The sequence below is a fragment of the Rhinopithecus roxellana genome, chromosome 3 (assembly GCF_007565055.1).
Source record: "Rhinopithecus roxellana isolate Shanxi Qingling chromosome 3, ASM756505v1, whole genome shotgun sequence".
NCBI lineage: Eukaryota > Metazoa > Chordata > Mammalia > Primates > Cercopithecidae > Rhinopithecus > Rhinopithecus roxellana.
In genome coordinates this window covers 130,816,261-130,833,109 of record NC_044551.1, presented here as the reverse complement: position 1 = coordinate 130,833,109, position 16,849 = coordinate 130,816,261, and the positions used below count along the sequence as shown (strand labels likewise).

At 36.6% G+C, this 16,849-nt stretch overlaps 1 protein-coding gene across 3 annotated transcripts in view; it reads right to left on the bottom strand.

Moving 5' to 3' along the window:
* MCTP1 (multiple C2 and transmembrane domain containing 1) overlaps window positions 1–16,849 on the bottom strand; it is a 606,741-nt gene that overhangs the window by 202,838 nt on the left and 387,054 nt on the right. For 2 of the 3 annotated variants that reach the window (XM_010380609.2, XM_010380611.2), the window contains exons 8-10: window positions 13,277–13,354; window positions 7,960–8,130; window positions 3,890–4,020 (exon numbers count right to left, since the gene is read on the bottom strand). In XM_010380609.2, coding sequence (XP_010378911.2) covers window positions 3,890–4,020; window positions 7,960–8,130; window positions 13,277–13,354 — 380 coding nt within the window. The remainder of the gene's footprint in view (window positions 1–3,889; window positions 4,021–7,959; window positions 8,131–13,276; window positions 13,355–16,849) is intronic. The other variant, XM_030927232.1, reaches the window with a different exon arrangement.

Genomic DNA, 16,849 nt, shown 5'->3' with positions numbered 1-16,849 from the left:
ACAAGAGAAGCCTGAAGGAAGAGCAGAAGCCAGAAGGAGGTGTGGGACTGGAGGTTAGAAGTTTAGCTTTGCACATTCTTTTTTTTTTTTTTTTTTTTTGAGACGGAGTCTCGCTCTGTCGCCCAGGCTGGAGTGCAGTGGCCGGATCTCAGCTCACTGCAAGCTCCGCCTCCAGGGTTTACGCCATTCTCCTGCCTCAGCCTCCCGAGTAGCTGGGACTACAGGCGCCGCCACCTCGCCCGGCTAGTTTTTTGTATTTTTAGTAGAGACGGGATTTCACCATGTTAGCCAGGATGGTCTCGATCTCCTGACCTCGTGATCCGCCCGTCTCGGCCTCCCAAAGTGCTGGGATTACAGGCTTGAGCCACCGAGCCCGGCCTTAGCTTTGCACATTCTAAACTGGAGAAACCTATTAGACTTTCACATAGTGATATCAAGCAGGCAGTGCAATACAGGAATCTGGAATGCAGAGAAGAGTTATGGAGTGGAGCTGGGTGAATGGATGAAGTCACCATGGGAGCCAGTACAGATGAAGAAGATGCCCAAAGAGTGAGCTATGAGGCCTTCCAGAACTACATGAGGGGATGAGGAAACACCTGCAAAGGAGACAAGAAGGAGCATGCAGTGAGGTAAGAAAAAAACAAGGAGTATATGTTGTCCTGGGAGGCAAGTGAAAAATGTGTTTCAAAGTAAGGAAGGGGTCAGCTAAATCCAGCACTGCTGCTGGGGCAGGTTAGACGAAGGTTGAAAACTGGTCATTGAATTGAACAACGTGGTGGGCTTGGGTGACATTGACAGGAGCAGTTTTGGTGGATTGCTAGGGGCAAATGCCTGACTATATTAGTTCAAGTAAGAATGGAAGTTGGGGCTGGGCGCAATGGCTCACACCTGTTAATCCCAGCACTTTGGGAGGCCGACGCCAGTGGATTGTTTGAGTTCAGGTGTTCGAGACCAGCCTTGGCAGCATGACAAAACGCTGCCTCTACCAAAAATAACAAATATTAGCCAGGCATGGTGGTGCATGCCTGTGGTCCCAGCTACTTGGGAGGCTGAGGTGGGAGGATCGCTTGAGCCCAGGAGGTGGAGGTTGTAGTGAGCCGAGATCACACCACTGCACTCCAGCCTGGGTGACAGATCCAGACCCTGTCTCAAAAACAAAAATGAAAACTAAAGAATGGAAGTGGGTAAAGTTCAGTACTAAAATAGTTTTAACTCTTTGACACTCCAGATTTGCAAGTGGCTCTTTCATTCATAGCCACTCTTGTTCTTATTAAATATTATGAAACAAAGTCTGTTATTGAGTTTGCATTTACAAAATGTATTATAAAAAATCATTATATATGACCAAAAATGGAAAATGAAATAGACAATTATAAACCATAGCATAATAAACTCGTTTATATAGATAATGTAATCCATACAAGTGTTCTCAGATTTGGGACTCAGTTTAGACAGTACCCTTAAAAAATGTTACTAGCCATCAAAGGAATAGTATCACCCTCTATGGCCAACTTTAAACTTACTCACAAGCCTCCAGCAAATTCCTAGAATAGTCTCTACTTTCAAAATTAACACAGACACAGAATGTTGCAGTGAGAGCTTGCAAAAGAGGACAGAAGATTATGATGACAGTTGTATGACTGTTACTTTACCCGGAGTACTCAAATTTAATTGGAAAGTAAGTCAATTCTTTGAAACTATTCTAGGAATTAAGTAATTCTATTATAATCTGTATTATCTCCACTGTTTCCATGCAAGTTTCAAATAAATAAACACAGTTGCCTGATACTTAGGTATAATAATATGTTGCTTTTCAGCGGCTTAACAAGCATCAATTTAGAGACCTAGAGTTTTCAGTGCTATCTGGATATCAAAAATATTTGAAATGATGATGCATCACAGTTATTTCTGCAAAAGGCAACCTTGCTAATTTAGGAGTGTGCAACATGTTTCTATTGTCCATCTTTCAGTATCTCAAAATTCAACACTGATTCCTTTCATTGTGTAAACCAGTATAAACCATTATTCCAGAGCTGTCTTGTCTACACCTGTGCTCATTTCACTCTAACCTTTTGGGCTTAAATTGCTTTCATAGGCAATTAAGTTTGGTATATGACCGAAAATAGACTTCTCTTTTTCAAGCTTCCACAGGTATCTGGAACAATCCTTCTGATCTTCCATCCAGAAATTTGTCACTGTTTTCTCAAAAATTAGCCAAAATATGAAAAATCTTTAGGAACAAGGTGAAGTGAGATAGGTCCACCTCTCTGTCAACCATGTCTGCCCTTGAAGAACTCATAATGTTATTAAGAGAGGAAAAGAAAATGATCAGTCCCAATTGGCCTTAGAAATTTTCAGTTTTTAAATTGGAAAATTCTTACCAAAGGAAAAAATATATAAAAGAACATCTGTCATCATACAAAAAAAAAAAAAAGAGAGAAGAAGGGATATGAAGGAATGTAATATATACCTAGAAATACAGGAAGACAGCATATTTGCAGCATAATCTTCATCATTTTACCAAGATAAGAAAGTTTGAATACAAAGAAACAAGGTGGAGGTAGCAAGTTACACATGCCCATCATTCTGATTATCTTGTGGTCACCAAATATAACTAATATTATTATAACCAAAGAAAATGAACTCATCATTCGAGGAATAGCTACATAGTACCTTCTCGAAAGAGCTCATGGCTTATTGAGGGAGACAGAATCTTAGATATATAATTATAATGAAATGCATTTAATGTATTAACAGATGTGGTATATCCCAAAGAGAACAAGATAAAACTTTAAGAAAACTCTGAAAATAGTGTTTTAATTAAGGGAAAAACATGTGCAATAAAGGCCTGTGCTTTAAAAAGGCTTGAAATTTAATGTAGTATTAGATTATGGTGGTGTTTTCCAGGTTCACTTTACAAGTAAAATAGTAAAGGCTGCCTGAAGCTCATTTTTGACTGCTCACTATATAATTCTATGAAGACGATGATATATATATAACTGCATCATAAAAAAATCAAGAGATAAATATGTTGGATTGGATTCTTGTTCTTACTTTTCCAGAGTATAATTTATTTTACTCTTAGGATGTATACATTTTCTTCAGGCTGTATGCTTAAAGACTTGGAGTTTCATGTAAGCTACAATGAGGAAAGAATTTTTTTTAATTTAAAAAATTAACAAATTTTTCGGTACACTACACTTTATTTCAATATTGGCATGTTTCAATGTGTTTTGCTACAAAGACACATATATAACTATTAAGAAATATAAACATAGGCTTTAAAATAAGAAAACAATTCATATGATTCAAGTGGTCACTCAAAATAACCCTGACTTTGTGGAAAAATGTCATGTAAGCCTCAAAATACTCCTTTCTTTACTGTGTTATCAGATTAACATGGATCTGCCTCACTTACATGCTTCCTACACTAAAACTTGGAAACTCTATGGATTTATGAACTCCAAGGAGATTACAAGTATTGTCTACTTTGTAGGGCGCTGTAGAAAATAATGTATTTTATGGTGATAGTATGTTTTATGAAAATAAATATTATCTTAGATCACTTTACAGACTATGAATATGCTCTTTGTTCCTTTATGTATCTTACATCAGATGAAATTCCTCTTTTTCAACTCCCATAACTTTGACATCTGGAGAAAATTAATGGATATCAAAATTCAGATAGCCTGTGTCCATCAACTGGTCAAAACCGCCACCTACTGGTCAATTTTTGAATCTATTTTTCAGTTCATCCAAGCATTGCCTTACCATGGTAAAGTCCCTTTCTTCAAAACAGTAAAGATCATTTACAATAACAGGCTTACAGCAAATATTCTTTTAATAAAAATGCTCTAGGGATGAACCAAAAGTTACAAATTGCACAAACCTGCCAATAAAATCATCCCTTTTCCCAGCATCTTTGTCCCATGCAGTGATATCAATGATTCCTCCTCTTTCTTCATAAAGGTGAAAATCAAATTGTTCCCTCCACTGAGGATTCAACGTTTTTGGCATAATCTGGAAAAAAAATCATTATTGTCATATTGGTAGCAGGTTTTAAAAAAAAACTTCAACCTGAGACACTAAATCAAACTTTTGGTACTATAGTATCTAGAAAAGCATGCTGTGTGCTATTTGAAAAAAAGATTACAGAAATAATGGAGATGACTCATTCGATCTCCAGCATCTTTACTGAGTAGTACCTGAATTGACCTTAATGGATGTGTACTGAAAATCAAAAGATATCCTTTGATTATCTTAAGTAGCAGATAAGATATATAAACTATGCATAAGAGGTAATAATCTATGAAAGAAATAGCTCACTCAGATACTAGCAATATTTTACATAATCATAGTTAATACATTAAAATATAACTCATCGTCGTCATCTCATAATAAAGGAGGATGAGGATTTTCAGAGTTTTTTTTTTTCTTACTTGCCACACACATTGGAATCCTGACTTGAGTACATGAAAAACACACAATTAATTTCTGTGAGAGCAGGAGAAAAAAGCAAGTAGCTTTTGGGTGGTCAAATTTTTATCTTAGACTTATAGCACTGATGTAGTATCTCATGTTATAGATGGATAAGTTGAGACCTAGAGTTTAAGTGACACACCTAAGGTCAGTATGTTTTAGCATTTAGACACTAACTCAAAGTCTTTGATTAAAGCTTCAGAACTCGGTCAGGTGAGGTGACTCATGCCTATAATCCCAGCACTTTGTGAGGCCAAGGTGGGCGGATCACAAGGTCAAGAGATCGAGACCATTCTGGCCAACATGGTGCAACCCCGTCTCTACTAAAAGTACAAAAATTAGCTGGGCATGATGGCGCTTGCCTGTAGTCCCAGCTACTGGGGAGGCTGAGGCAGGAGAATTGCTTGAACCTGGGAGGTGGAGGTTGCAGTGAGCCGAGATTGTGCCACTGCACTCCAGCTTGGTGACAGAGCGAGCCTCTGTCTCAGAAAAAAAAGCTTCAGGACTCTTCCCCCAAAACCATATGCCAAAAATGTTTGTGAAATAATAAATGAATATATATGAGTATATATGTATGCATACATATATGTATGTATGCATACATATATGTGGATATACTCTTTGTGTTGCATATACAAGAAAAATATCTGAAATGTAATTCTGTAACTTCAAGTATTCGGATAAGTCATTTTGTACAGTAGAGTCAATGAACAAAGTAACCTATATTGATAGAAATGGAATTTTAAAATTCCATTTACCACTGGGTTAAACAACAGTCATATTTGTTTCCTTGTTCTTTCTTTTTTTTTTTTTTTTTTTTTTTTTTTTTTTTTTTTTTTTTTTTTTTTTTTTTTTTTTTTTTGAGACGGAGTCTTGCTCTGCCGCCCAGGCTGGAGTGCAGTGGCCGGCTCTCAGCTCACTGCAAGCTCCGCCTCCCGGGTTGACGCCATTCTCCTGCCTCAGCCTCCCGAGTAGCTGGGACTACAGGCGCCCGCCTCGTCGCCCGGCTGGTTTTTTGTATTTTTTAGTAGAGACGGGGTTTCACCATGTTAGCCAGGATGGTCTCGATCTCCTGACCTCGTGATCCGCCCGTCTCGGCCTCCCAAAGTGCTGGGATTACAGGCTTGAGCCACCGCGCCCGGCCTCCTTGTTCTTTCTTTTTAGCAGGAAGGCATGCAGTGGCCTTTTCTCTTTTTAATGTATGGCAGACAAATCTTCAGATGTAAAGTTTGAAAGCAATGAAGTATGTTATATGCAAAGGTAATGCAAATGAATCACAATTTTTAAAGTTCATAATCTGAAATTAATCAGCAATAGATCAAGGAAAGAAAGAGCAAAGAGAGACACATGTCCATTGCTGGGTTTCATATTTCATACCTAAAGAGCAGAACTATAAAAATAAGTAATGTTTGAAGCCTAGTAGAACACGGAAATGGTGCTAACTAAGAAAGGACAAGACAGAAGTGGTCATAGGTATCTATCTTTGGAATCAGTAGCTACTTTAATATATGTTATTAAGCCCCATGGCAGAAAAAAAAATGGCACTGAATGAAGGCTATGATAATTTAAATGTCTTACAATCAGGCTCAGATGAACTCCTATGGTATTTTGGGGTGTGGTCTGTCTTTACTTATCTGGCCTTAAACAGACTAAATTTCCATTTTTCTCTTTTAGGACTGCCTTCCCTATATGATTTCCTTCAGGTCAGATATAATGCCTTCCCTTTCCATGTGGGCACTCCAGCCAGTCTGCTAGCAGTACTCACTGCCTGCTAATGATGGGCTCTGTGATATTTCTAAACTACCGTAAGTACTAGTGAAAACTTCCTGGGCTGGAAGGGACCTAAGCAGACTGTTTATCAAAAATCTATAGAAATTATGACACTAAGGTGAATAAATGCCCATCGGAATGGAATGTGATCTTTAATACAAGATGGATATGATCAGTTGTCCTAAGCTGTCTATGAATAACAGCTGTAAAAACTGACCAATAAAGAGGACATAGTTCATTACAACAGAGATAAGACGATATGGTTTGGTTCTGTGTATCAACCAAAATCTCATGTTGTATTGCAATCCCCACATGTTGGAGGAGGGGCCTAGTGGGAGATGACTGAATCATGGGGCTGGATTCCCCCTTGCTGTTCTCACGATAATGAATGCATTCTCACAACATCTGGTTGTTTAAAAGTGTGTGGCGCTTCCCTTTTCACTCTCTCTCGCTCTGCCATAGAAAGACATGCTTGATTCCACTTTGCCTTCTGCCATGATTGTAAGTTTCCTGAGGCCTCCCAGCCATGCTTCCTGTACAGCTTGCAGAACTGTGAGTCAGTTAAACCTCTTTTCTTCATAAGTTACCCAGTCTCAGGTAGTTCTTTATAGACGTGTGAGAATGAACTAAAATATAAGACATGTGCCAAAAATATAGCTATGAATACTAGACCCTTATTCATTATTACTTATATCACTAAAATTATTTTTTAATATATTATTACTACTAATATAATCGATACTATATGATATATTTCTTACTACTGTTGTTACTCTTCCTCTTCTGCTATTTTCATTTGCTGAGTCATTATGGACAAGGAAGTATTCTAAGCCCTTTAAATGCATAACTAACATATATTCATTTAATCTCAGTAACTCTGTTAGGTAGGCATTATTTTAACTCTCATTTTTACAGATGGGAAAACTAAGATATGGAGAGACAAAGCAATTTGTTCTAATAAATTTTAAAATTTGCTATTTGCATTGGTACAATTCAGGTTGGATAAAGTGTCTAAGAGTAACGTATGAAGATTTTTATGGCATGTAAAATAATGCTATTTGTAATACTGATATTAGCACTAGTTGTAATAATGTTAAAAGCTACAATCTTGGGAGGCCGAGGCAGGTGGATCACGAGGTCAGGAGATTGAGACCATCCTGGGCAACATAGTGAAATGCCGTCTCTACTAAGAATACAAAAATTAGCTGGGCGTGGTGGTGCACACCTGCAGTCCCAGCTACTCGGGAGGCTAAGACAGAAGAATTGCTTGAACCCAGTAGGCGGAAGTCGCAGTGAGCCAAGATCGTGCCACTGCACTCCACACTCCAGTCTGGTGACAGAGCGAGATTCCATTAAAAAAAAAAAAAAAAAAAAGCCACACTCTGAGTACTTTATGTGCCAGGCATGAACTTTGTGTTTTCTGGGTGGCTGTTATTGTTTTAATAACAATAAATAAACATAATCAGAGCTATGCCAGGAGATAGTTCCAACTATTATTCCTATGTTGTAGATGAAGAAATTGGGACATAGACAAGTAGTTTACGTGAGGTCAATGCTATACAATTATTGGTCTTGTTTTCTGATAGGTTGTTAAAAAAAAGTTTGTTAAGCATTTAAAAAATTATCTAGTGGTTTCATCTCCTAAACCAGGGCTATTAACCAACCAACGCCTTCCAAATATTGACAGGAACACAATAGAGATATGGTTACCTTGCTCTTGTACTTCTGATGCCCAAGCCGGAACTTCACGTAGGGGTCGCTCAACCCATTGGAATCCATGGCCTTGAGGTCTCTCCCTTCAATCAAGGTGATGCTGACTATTCCTCTCCAAAGATGTGATTTTCTGTGTAGGTCTGATAGGCGTAAACTTTGGGTCTGAAACTTTTGGCAAATGAAATTGAGTTAGGTTATTGTGTTTTAAACCCAAATACCTCATTTTGGCATTACCTTTTCTCCTGTTATGATTCTTCAAAAAATAAAGGATAGATAATTATAATTTTTTTAAACTAAAATAATTATGAATTATTGTTTGTTAATTATAAAATTAATAAATTATGAAATTATCATCTCATGATAAATTTGTAATGTAAAAGAGTTGAGTGTTCAAAATACAGCCTAGCTTTTCAATTCTTAAGATTACATGATGTAGATACTTCAAGAATATCAGAAAATATTTGCATGTGTGCCAAATAGGCTTATACCAAAATATATATACAATAAATGTTAGAAATATCAAAGGCCTCATTCATACTGTGGTATTTAATTTTTAAACTATTTATGGTTTTTGAAGATCTCTTTATTTATGTTATAAACATATTTTAGGGGTGGTTTTTAATTGTAAGATTAGTTGCAAGTTCTATTCAGGTAGTTTAAAAACTTCTTTCTTGCCACATTTGGAGATTATTGAGCGTCAGATTACTAAAGGACAATTTAAGTTACCACAAAATAGAAAACAAAATCAATACGCCCATCTAAGATGTCTTGCTTATACTAAAAGTTTCATCACAAATATTTAAAATGTTTAAAGTTACACATATGATTTATATTGGCAAGTATGTTTCTGGATTTATTTTACATTTTATTATCTGAACATTTTCTTTAATGACTTTTAATATTCTTTTTGTTTGTTTGTTTAGAAACAGTCTTGCTCTGTCAGTCTGGCTGGAGTGCAGGGGTGTGGTCATAGCTGACTATAACCTCAAACTCTTGGGCTCAAGTGATCCTCCTATCTCAGCCTCCCAAGTAGCAGCCTCAGGCATGCACCACTGCACCCAGCTAATTTTTATTTTTTATTTTCATTTCATTTGTTTGGTTTTGTTTTTAGAGAAAGGGTCTTGCTTGCTTGACCAGGCTGGAGTGCAGTGGCGTGATCATAGCTCACTGCAGCTTTGAACTCCTAGCTCCAAGTGATCCTCCTGCCTCAGACTCCCAAAGTGCTGGGATTACAGGCATGAGCCACCACACCTGGCTTAGACTTTTATTAAAATTGGCAAGTCTACTAAAAATGGCCATATAATCTCTTTAAACTAAAAAGGACATAAAACAAGCCATAGAAAGTAACTAAATGTGAAAACATTTTCAATCTGGATTCAACATCAAGCAGTACTATAAAAATGGTTTATTTCATATTATCAAACATGTTTTTTCTACTTATAGTCATTTCATGAAGAAATTCGACATTCCTCTCAACCTCAAAGTATACTTCTAAATTATGGATTAGCACTACTTTCTACCTAATCCTGTATACGTTAATGTTACAAAGTTACAGTCTATTTTGTATAACTCTCCCTCCCACTTTGACTTCCTACCTTTTTCCATACCAGAGCAACGCCATCGATATTTTTATCGTCATTTCACAGTGCTTCTATTAGGAAAATGAAAACTACATTCTCCAAAAGATAATACTTCTAATACTTGAACATTTCAATGAAAATCTTTGACAATCACATTGCATATTTTCCTGCCTTTTTGAACACAGCACATTTTGAACCTTGCCTGGTGGCTCTGCCCTATGAATATCAATACAGACCTTTGTCTACACACTCTTCATCCCTGTGAGCTTCAAAAGCAGCATTTAAATGTGTTCTGAAGTGTAAAGGAGAATTCATGGAGCACCTGCAAGTTCTGCAGAACTCCATGTCCCCTTCAGCTGGAGCCCCACTGCTCCCGTCTGTTCTATATATTGAATTTCCACATTAGATTTTGTTGAACAGAGGATTTCTCAGATGAAAGTAATTGTTTAGAATTTGTTGCACCCAGTTATGGCTAAGGTCTTTGTTTTAGTTCTAAGATTTCATGCAACTTATTATTATATAATCCAGCCGTAGATTTTGGTGTATGACTGCTTGGTTTGACCACTTCTGCTGCTGTTGAGACTGCCTCTAACAGCAAACTCTAGGGAATCGGGTTTTAAACTTTGGATTGGAAACTTTTTTAAGGAATATGAGTAGCAAAGAAAGAACCAAAGAAAACAAATGTTGTAGCAAGCAAGAAGAAGTAATTATTTTAGAAAAGATCAAGGAGTTAATAGCTGCCAACTAATACAGAGCTGTAGAATTTAAAAGTGTACATGTCTACATTACAACGTTTGGTTCCCACGAAAACCCCATGAGGTCAGAAGGCAAGGCTTCTTAGCCCCATTTTACTGATGGAACTCAGAGTGGTTGTGCTCATAAATGGTAGATATGTGACTAGAACCCCAATATTTCTCATCTTTATTCCTGAGCTTCCCCAATACAAGTGTTTAGGTTGGAGATTCTCTCATAGGTTAAAAGGTAATCATGATTTAAACAAAATGTTTCCAAAGGATACTCTCCAGTTAAGTGGCGAGCACATGGCTAATTTACGAAACTACCTTTTACTTTTCTATTATATGACCACGTGTTTATATTTATAATATTTCAGCTTGTTGAAGAATATACTTAATGCCATTTTTCTATGTGCTTTCTGGAAGCAGTCAAATAGTAGTTGGGTACAAGCTAGGTTACACAGTGTCTTCAATTAGCAAGGCGAAGTAAGTTTCTTTAATAGTCCCATGTCTAAAATAGTGCTTTCCTTGCTTGCTCCTCCTTTCATTTTGTTTTCTGGTTTTTATTTATTTATTTATTTATTATTATTATTATTTTATTTTATTTTTTTGAGACGGAGTCTCGCTCTGTTGCCCAAGCTGGAGTGCAGTGGCCGGATCTCAGCTCACTGCAAGCTCTGCCTCCTGGGTTTACACCATTCTCCTGTCTCAGCCTCCCGAGTAGCTGGGACTACAGGCGCCCGCCACCTCGCCCGGCTAGTTTTTTGTATTTTTTAGTAGAGACAGGGTTTCACCGTATTATTATTTTTTAACATGAGAACATGAAATTGACTTACAGAGTGAGGGGGAGAAAAGCCATTTTCACTCTGTAAGTCAAGTTCATATTCTCATGTAAAGCTCACAGGAGGAGAAAAGATTCCATTTTCCATGGGGTCCTTTATGCTTTCACAGAAATAAAATGAACATAATAGAGACTTTACCTACTGCCATTAGTTGCTGTGAAATGCTGTTCTATAACCCAGAAGAACATTTCCAAAACAACTTGGGGAGCTAAGTGGGAGGAAGAAGGAGAACATTTCTTCATAAAAACAGGGCTAATGGGTATGGTAATTATGGGGACCTGTGCATAAGGCTAAGAAGAAGAAATAAAAAAGTTTCAAAGATATTCTAATCATCTATTTTTAAGTGATATTTTCTTCTTCAATAATTTTTGTTCAAAATGGTACTTCTCTACAAAGAAACTCCATAATTCAACTGTAGATTTTATTGAGCAACTGCATAGTCATGAAACTGTTAAATATTTAGTCTATGCGTGAAGAAGTGAGACTTGAAATAAAATCACAGGTAAAGGTAAAAGATATAAACATAGGCTATCAAAAGCAGAAGAGATAAGCATGGAACATAAATGTTCACTCATATCTTCCTAGCAATTTCTGGCTATATAACTTGGGCATGTTTCTCTCTCTCTGGGACTCAATTTTCTTATCTTTGATTTGTCAAGACTGTACTTCAGGGCCCTAAGTGTACTAACAACCCTTTTCTGTGTGTACCTACGGGTGGAGGGAGGTTGTGTGTTCAGGGGCCTACAGAGAAAGAAGTACACTCCATCAACAATGAAGATTTAGCTTGCTCAAGATAGTCATTTATTACTCTTACTTATTTTTAAAATCCAAGTTCTGGGGAGCTCATTGAAGGCGTGAGGATGGGCAGAATACCACAGCAAAAAGAAACTTTGCAAACTATGGAATTCTGATGCTCTCCAAGGTATCTTCTGAGTCACTTGCTGCTCTGTTTAAAAAGTTTCCTTCCTTTGTACAGTAAATCTCTCAAATATGTGGTCCACAGACCAGTGGCATTGATGTCACCTGGGAACTTTTTGAAACTAGAATCCTCTGACCCCATCCAGACTAACAGCATCAGAAGCTCTGGGAGTGGAGCCAGGCATTCTGGTTTAACCAGCCTGCCAGGTGATTCTGATACACACTCAAGTGTGAGAATCCTTGCTTTGAAAGTTATGTGGAGCATGCACACTGGCTTCTCTATGTTCTAATAACTATTAATACAATTGTAAAAATTAACATTAATATTATTTATACTATTTAAAGTCGTTTTTTAGTTCTGATTAGGAAACATATTGGTCTAGATATCTGGGGTATTTAAAAAGAGAAGCAGGACCCTACTGAACAATTATGAAAAGTTGTGCTTCTTTTCTTCCTTTATTATTTTTCTCATAAATGTATCTAAATAACACATATTTATTGAAGTGTTGATAGTCCACCAAAATCACTTATTGAGCACCTAAAGGGCAAAGAGTATTAAACAAATCCAAAATATCATTCAATAAAATTTGCATATTGCAGCTGGTACTTAGTTTTCTAAGGTAATGCTCTCAACTAGGTCCTTGTTGAATTAGAAGTCTTATTGAGGGGGACAAGAAAAAAGGCAAGAAGACTAAAAAGAAAAAAACCAACCTAGTTCTTCAAAGCAAAGAACAAAAACAAAGCCCTTAAAAGGAAAGAACAATCCTTGAACTTGTAAGGTAGTTGTTCTCAAATTCTAGCAGTCAATTTGCTGGAATTGCATGATTCTCTGAGATGTGACTCAGTTCTTATGGAGTAGAGCCGAGTCTGTATTTCAGCATGTGCCCCATGTGATTCTCATCCATCCAAAGTTTAGGATCCACTTTCATAAGGAATATTCATCCAAGTTCATAATTAATAAAGATTATCAAGACACCAGTTAGCAATACAGATTTCAAAGCATGAAGCAATTAGTCCATAACAGGTATCTTTAGTAAGATTTTAGAACAAATGAGCTGGCAATTTAAAGAAAGTGTTAGTTATATTATTCCTTGAAAAAAATTAAGATTACAATTCCTTTGCCTATGTACAAAATAGGTTAGTATAAGGAATAGGTTTTCAGTACAGTAAGTTGGCTCTCAGAAATCACAGCTCATGCAAGCTCAGAAAAAAAATAAATGAACTGAATGGTTGAACTTACTTGTGCATTTTTGCAATAAGGACTCTGCAGCTCTGCTTTGCAGAAGCCCAGGACAGGAAGAGCTGGCCTGCCGCACGTCTGGATGGAAATGAATGATCAGAGCTGTACGGGGAAGGTTTGTACCATTCTCAACCCCTCATTTTGATCAGCAGTTTGAATTACTCTTCAGAAAACATTAGTTGAGAAAATTTGTATTTGCCTCTCAAGTCACTGTCAGAAAATGTCTTATAGCACCATGAAGATAAATGTCAATGCAACTCTAAATTTCCAGCCACTATTTTCTTTAGTAGAATGATGCTGCAGTGGTCAAGGAAATGAAGCCCAGAGATTACATAGTAATAGAGCCTAATTAAGTGATTTCAGGTTTTTGTTAATAGGTGTATCAGAGAAAATAACTATAGCAAGAGAAATCATGAAAAGAATAATTGTTTCCAAGTCTGCTGCTTCAAAATATCGGAATAGTGATACGCTTTCAGAAAAATAAATGTGATGTGAATAGGCAATAAATAAGATCATATTAACCCTGCATCCCACATGTAAATCTTTTGTAATGATTAAAGAAGTATCTCTAAACTAATAGGGAAATTTTGTTCCACATGACACCTCCCTTTCCTGCCTTTGCTATGAAAAAGTAACCCAAAGATCCCTTCACTACCAAGACCAAGAGTAGCAAGGGATGGATTAAGACAGATACAGCTGAACAGGAACTCCTCGGGGGAAGTTATCATGGTGGGACTGAAAGTTTATATTACAGGTCTTCTGGAGCAGTTAAAGAAAGTTTCTTAACAACAGTATTATGATGAGATTAGAGTCGTCAGCCTTAATAACATCAACAGAGAAGACTGGATTAGGGCAGTCGGAAAGGTGGATTAAATCACACAGAAAGAAAGGAACATTTGTTGTGCAGCAATTACATGCTGCTGTTTTCACACTCCAGTGTTTTTCATGACAGGAATCTTATTTTAAGGTAAATAAAGTGAGGTATAGAGAAGGTAAGTACCCCACTCAAAGCCAAATGACTAGAGATTGGCAAGGCTGAGATTTGAATCTAGAGTTGCTGAGACCTAATCCATGATTTCCACCGCCACCCACCTATATTTCCCTTTTTTTGACAGAGACTAAGAAATTCATGGTACAACAAAAGAAATTAATTGGTACAGAAGTTTTCAAAATACTTTGACTGTCACTTAGGTGAAATGTATCCTTGGTTATAGATTATCAACAAAGGCTAATCGAGGGATTAGAGGAAGTAAGAGTAGGTGGGTGGTAATAACCCCAGCATATGTTATTCACTTTTTAACAAATTATAGTTTAATGTCTGCTAGTAAGGTGGTGAAGTCATAGAATCTAGCATCTAAATTGGGAGCATTTCTATATTCCAGTTCTAGTTAAAAGGTTTAGTAATTCTATTCCTTGAAAAGATGGATCACTAACAATGAGATATTTTATTTTTCTAGATCTTGATTTAAAAATAGATCAAAATAAAAACAATCTGTTTAGACTTAATATGAGACTAAGGGAACACAGTTAAACCAATCCCCTTCCCTGATATGTACAAATAATCCTTGGCTTTTGTTATCCTGGATTTTATTACCTGTGTACAACCTAATCCTTCCAAATGAGACCCAGACACTGAAACAGGGAGTGAAAGACATTGCTTATGTGTTTACAATAAGCCATGTGGGGAATCAGCTCTTTCTTCTATTTTCAGCACAGGGTGCATGTGCTTTTATTTAATCAAATGATCCCCGAGACACTACAAAGAAGAGATAATGACAGCCTAGAATGACTGTTTTGTGCTGCAAAGACGAGTGTGGAGCAATTAGCTCAATCCCAGGCACAGGCCTGTTCTATCTTTTCCTTTTCCTGCTGAGTTTATTCGAGTGAATTGCACCTGGATGATGAAGTCCAACAAGTGCATTTGTTCTGCCATCCATCCATCCTCTCAAGGTAGGATTGCTTTTACAGAAAACCCTCTCGGTGCTTTGTCCAGCCCAGTCTGAAGTGTCTCATCTTATAATAAAGCTTTGATCCTTTTTTTCTTAGAAGATGATTTACTGGCACCATAATCCTTAGCGAAATTCTGCTGGTTTTTAATCCTTAAACTTTCTTTTATATTTCCATTGCTTCTTGATACAATTTATGGTGCCAGGAAGTTCTTTATGTTTACTTAAGATGTTTTAACTATCCTCTCTAACTTTAATCGTGGCCAAAGAAAAGTTTTAAAGCTTTTACTACATTTGTTTGAAAATACATACAAATAGAAAACCATCATATATATTGTAATCTTTTGGGCTTGATGAAATAATCTACAAATTTCTAGCAATAATATGGGAAAGGAATAATAGTCTTGGGCTTGCCTTACAGAGACCTGTTTTTTTTTTTGTTTTTGTTTTTGTTTTGTTTTTTTTTCGAGACTGTTAATTAAAAGTTACACATATTTTTGAGTATAAATACATCATACTTAAAAATGGAGATAATTCCTGAACTCATCTTGGGTGGATGTTATCTATGGTTGAGTTGTTCAGCATGTAAGTGCTTCAGTACAGGATTCCATTCTTGTTTTAAAAAGTCAGTAACTCTTCTCCTTAGCCTTCAATCTTCCTTCACACACACTTTTGCTTGACCTGACCAGAAGGCAGTACTCTGACATAACTTCTAAATTGCTTTGTATTTTTCTATGTACTCTTCTTTGCCCATTGTGATCTTTTTCTTGATTTTTATATGAAGTATCTTGGCATGTTCCAGGCTTTTCCACTTAAAATATATTTAAATTTCTCTTTGATTCACTGCAATGTTCTTGTAAGGTGGTTTGTTCAATTAATTCTTTTACCAGAGTCTGTAAGTCTACTCAAAGGAGATAACTAAAAAGAAACATAAGCACGCTAGATATTTGAAAACACTGCACTAAGTTACCACCTTTAAGTGAGAAGTTAGTCTTTAATACAATTTTTACTTAACTTGATTCTCATAATTTTTATTGTTTTCATGAGAAACATGGTAATTGTCATATCCACCGCTTAATATTTTTTATCCTAAGATAGTGTTTTGATGAATAACAAATGTTATGCTTTCGGACAATTAGACTATCCCTGTACACAGTCTTTTCTTTCCATTATTTTGCTCTCAGGAAAATTAAGATATAGCAAGTAGCCCTGATGTTCCAGATGAGCAAGTTTTTACTAGGATGTAGTTTCACTCAGTGTAAATCAGTTGCTATCTCTTGGACACATGTATTGATCTGTATAAATCTTGATAGGAATTTCTTTTAAATCACATCCTGCTTAACCCACAAAGCACATGTATACTCTTCATGCAAGATTTTATCTGAGTTATTTAGATATTTTGCATATCTGAAAATGTCCCTGGGTAACCTCCTTTCATATACATCTCCTCTAAAAGTTCATCAGAATAACAATATTGCTGGGTAAAGAGCAGTGGGGTCAATTAGTTATCAGAGTGACCTTTGAATGTGACTATGGAAGACAATACTCAAACAAAGTAGGCTTGGTCACTGATTTTCTGATTTTGTAAATGGCATATCAGACACAGCAGTCTCATGGCTCTTAAACA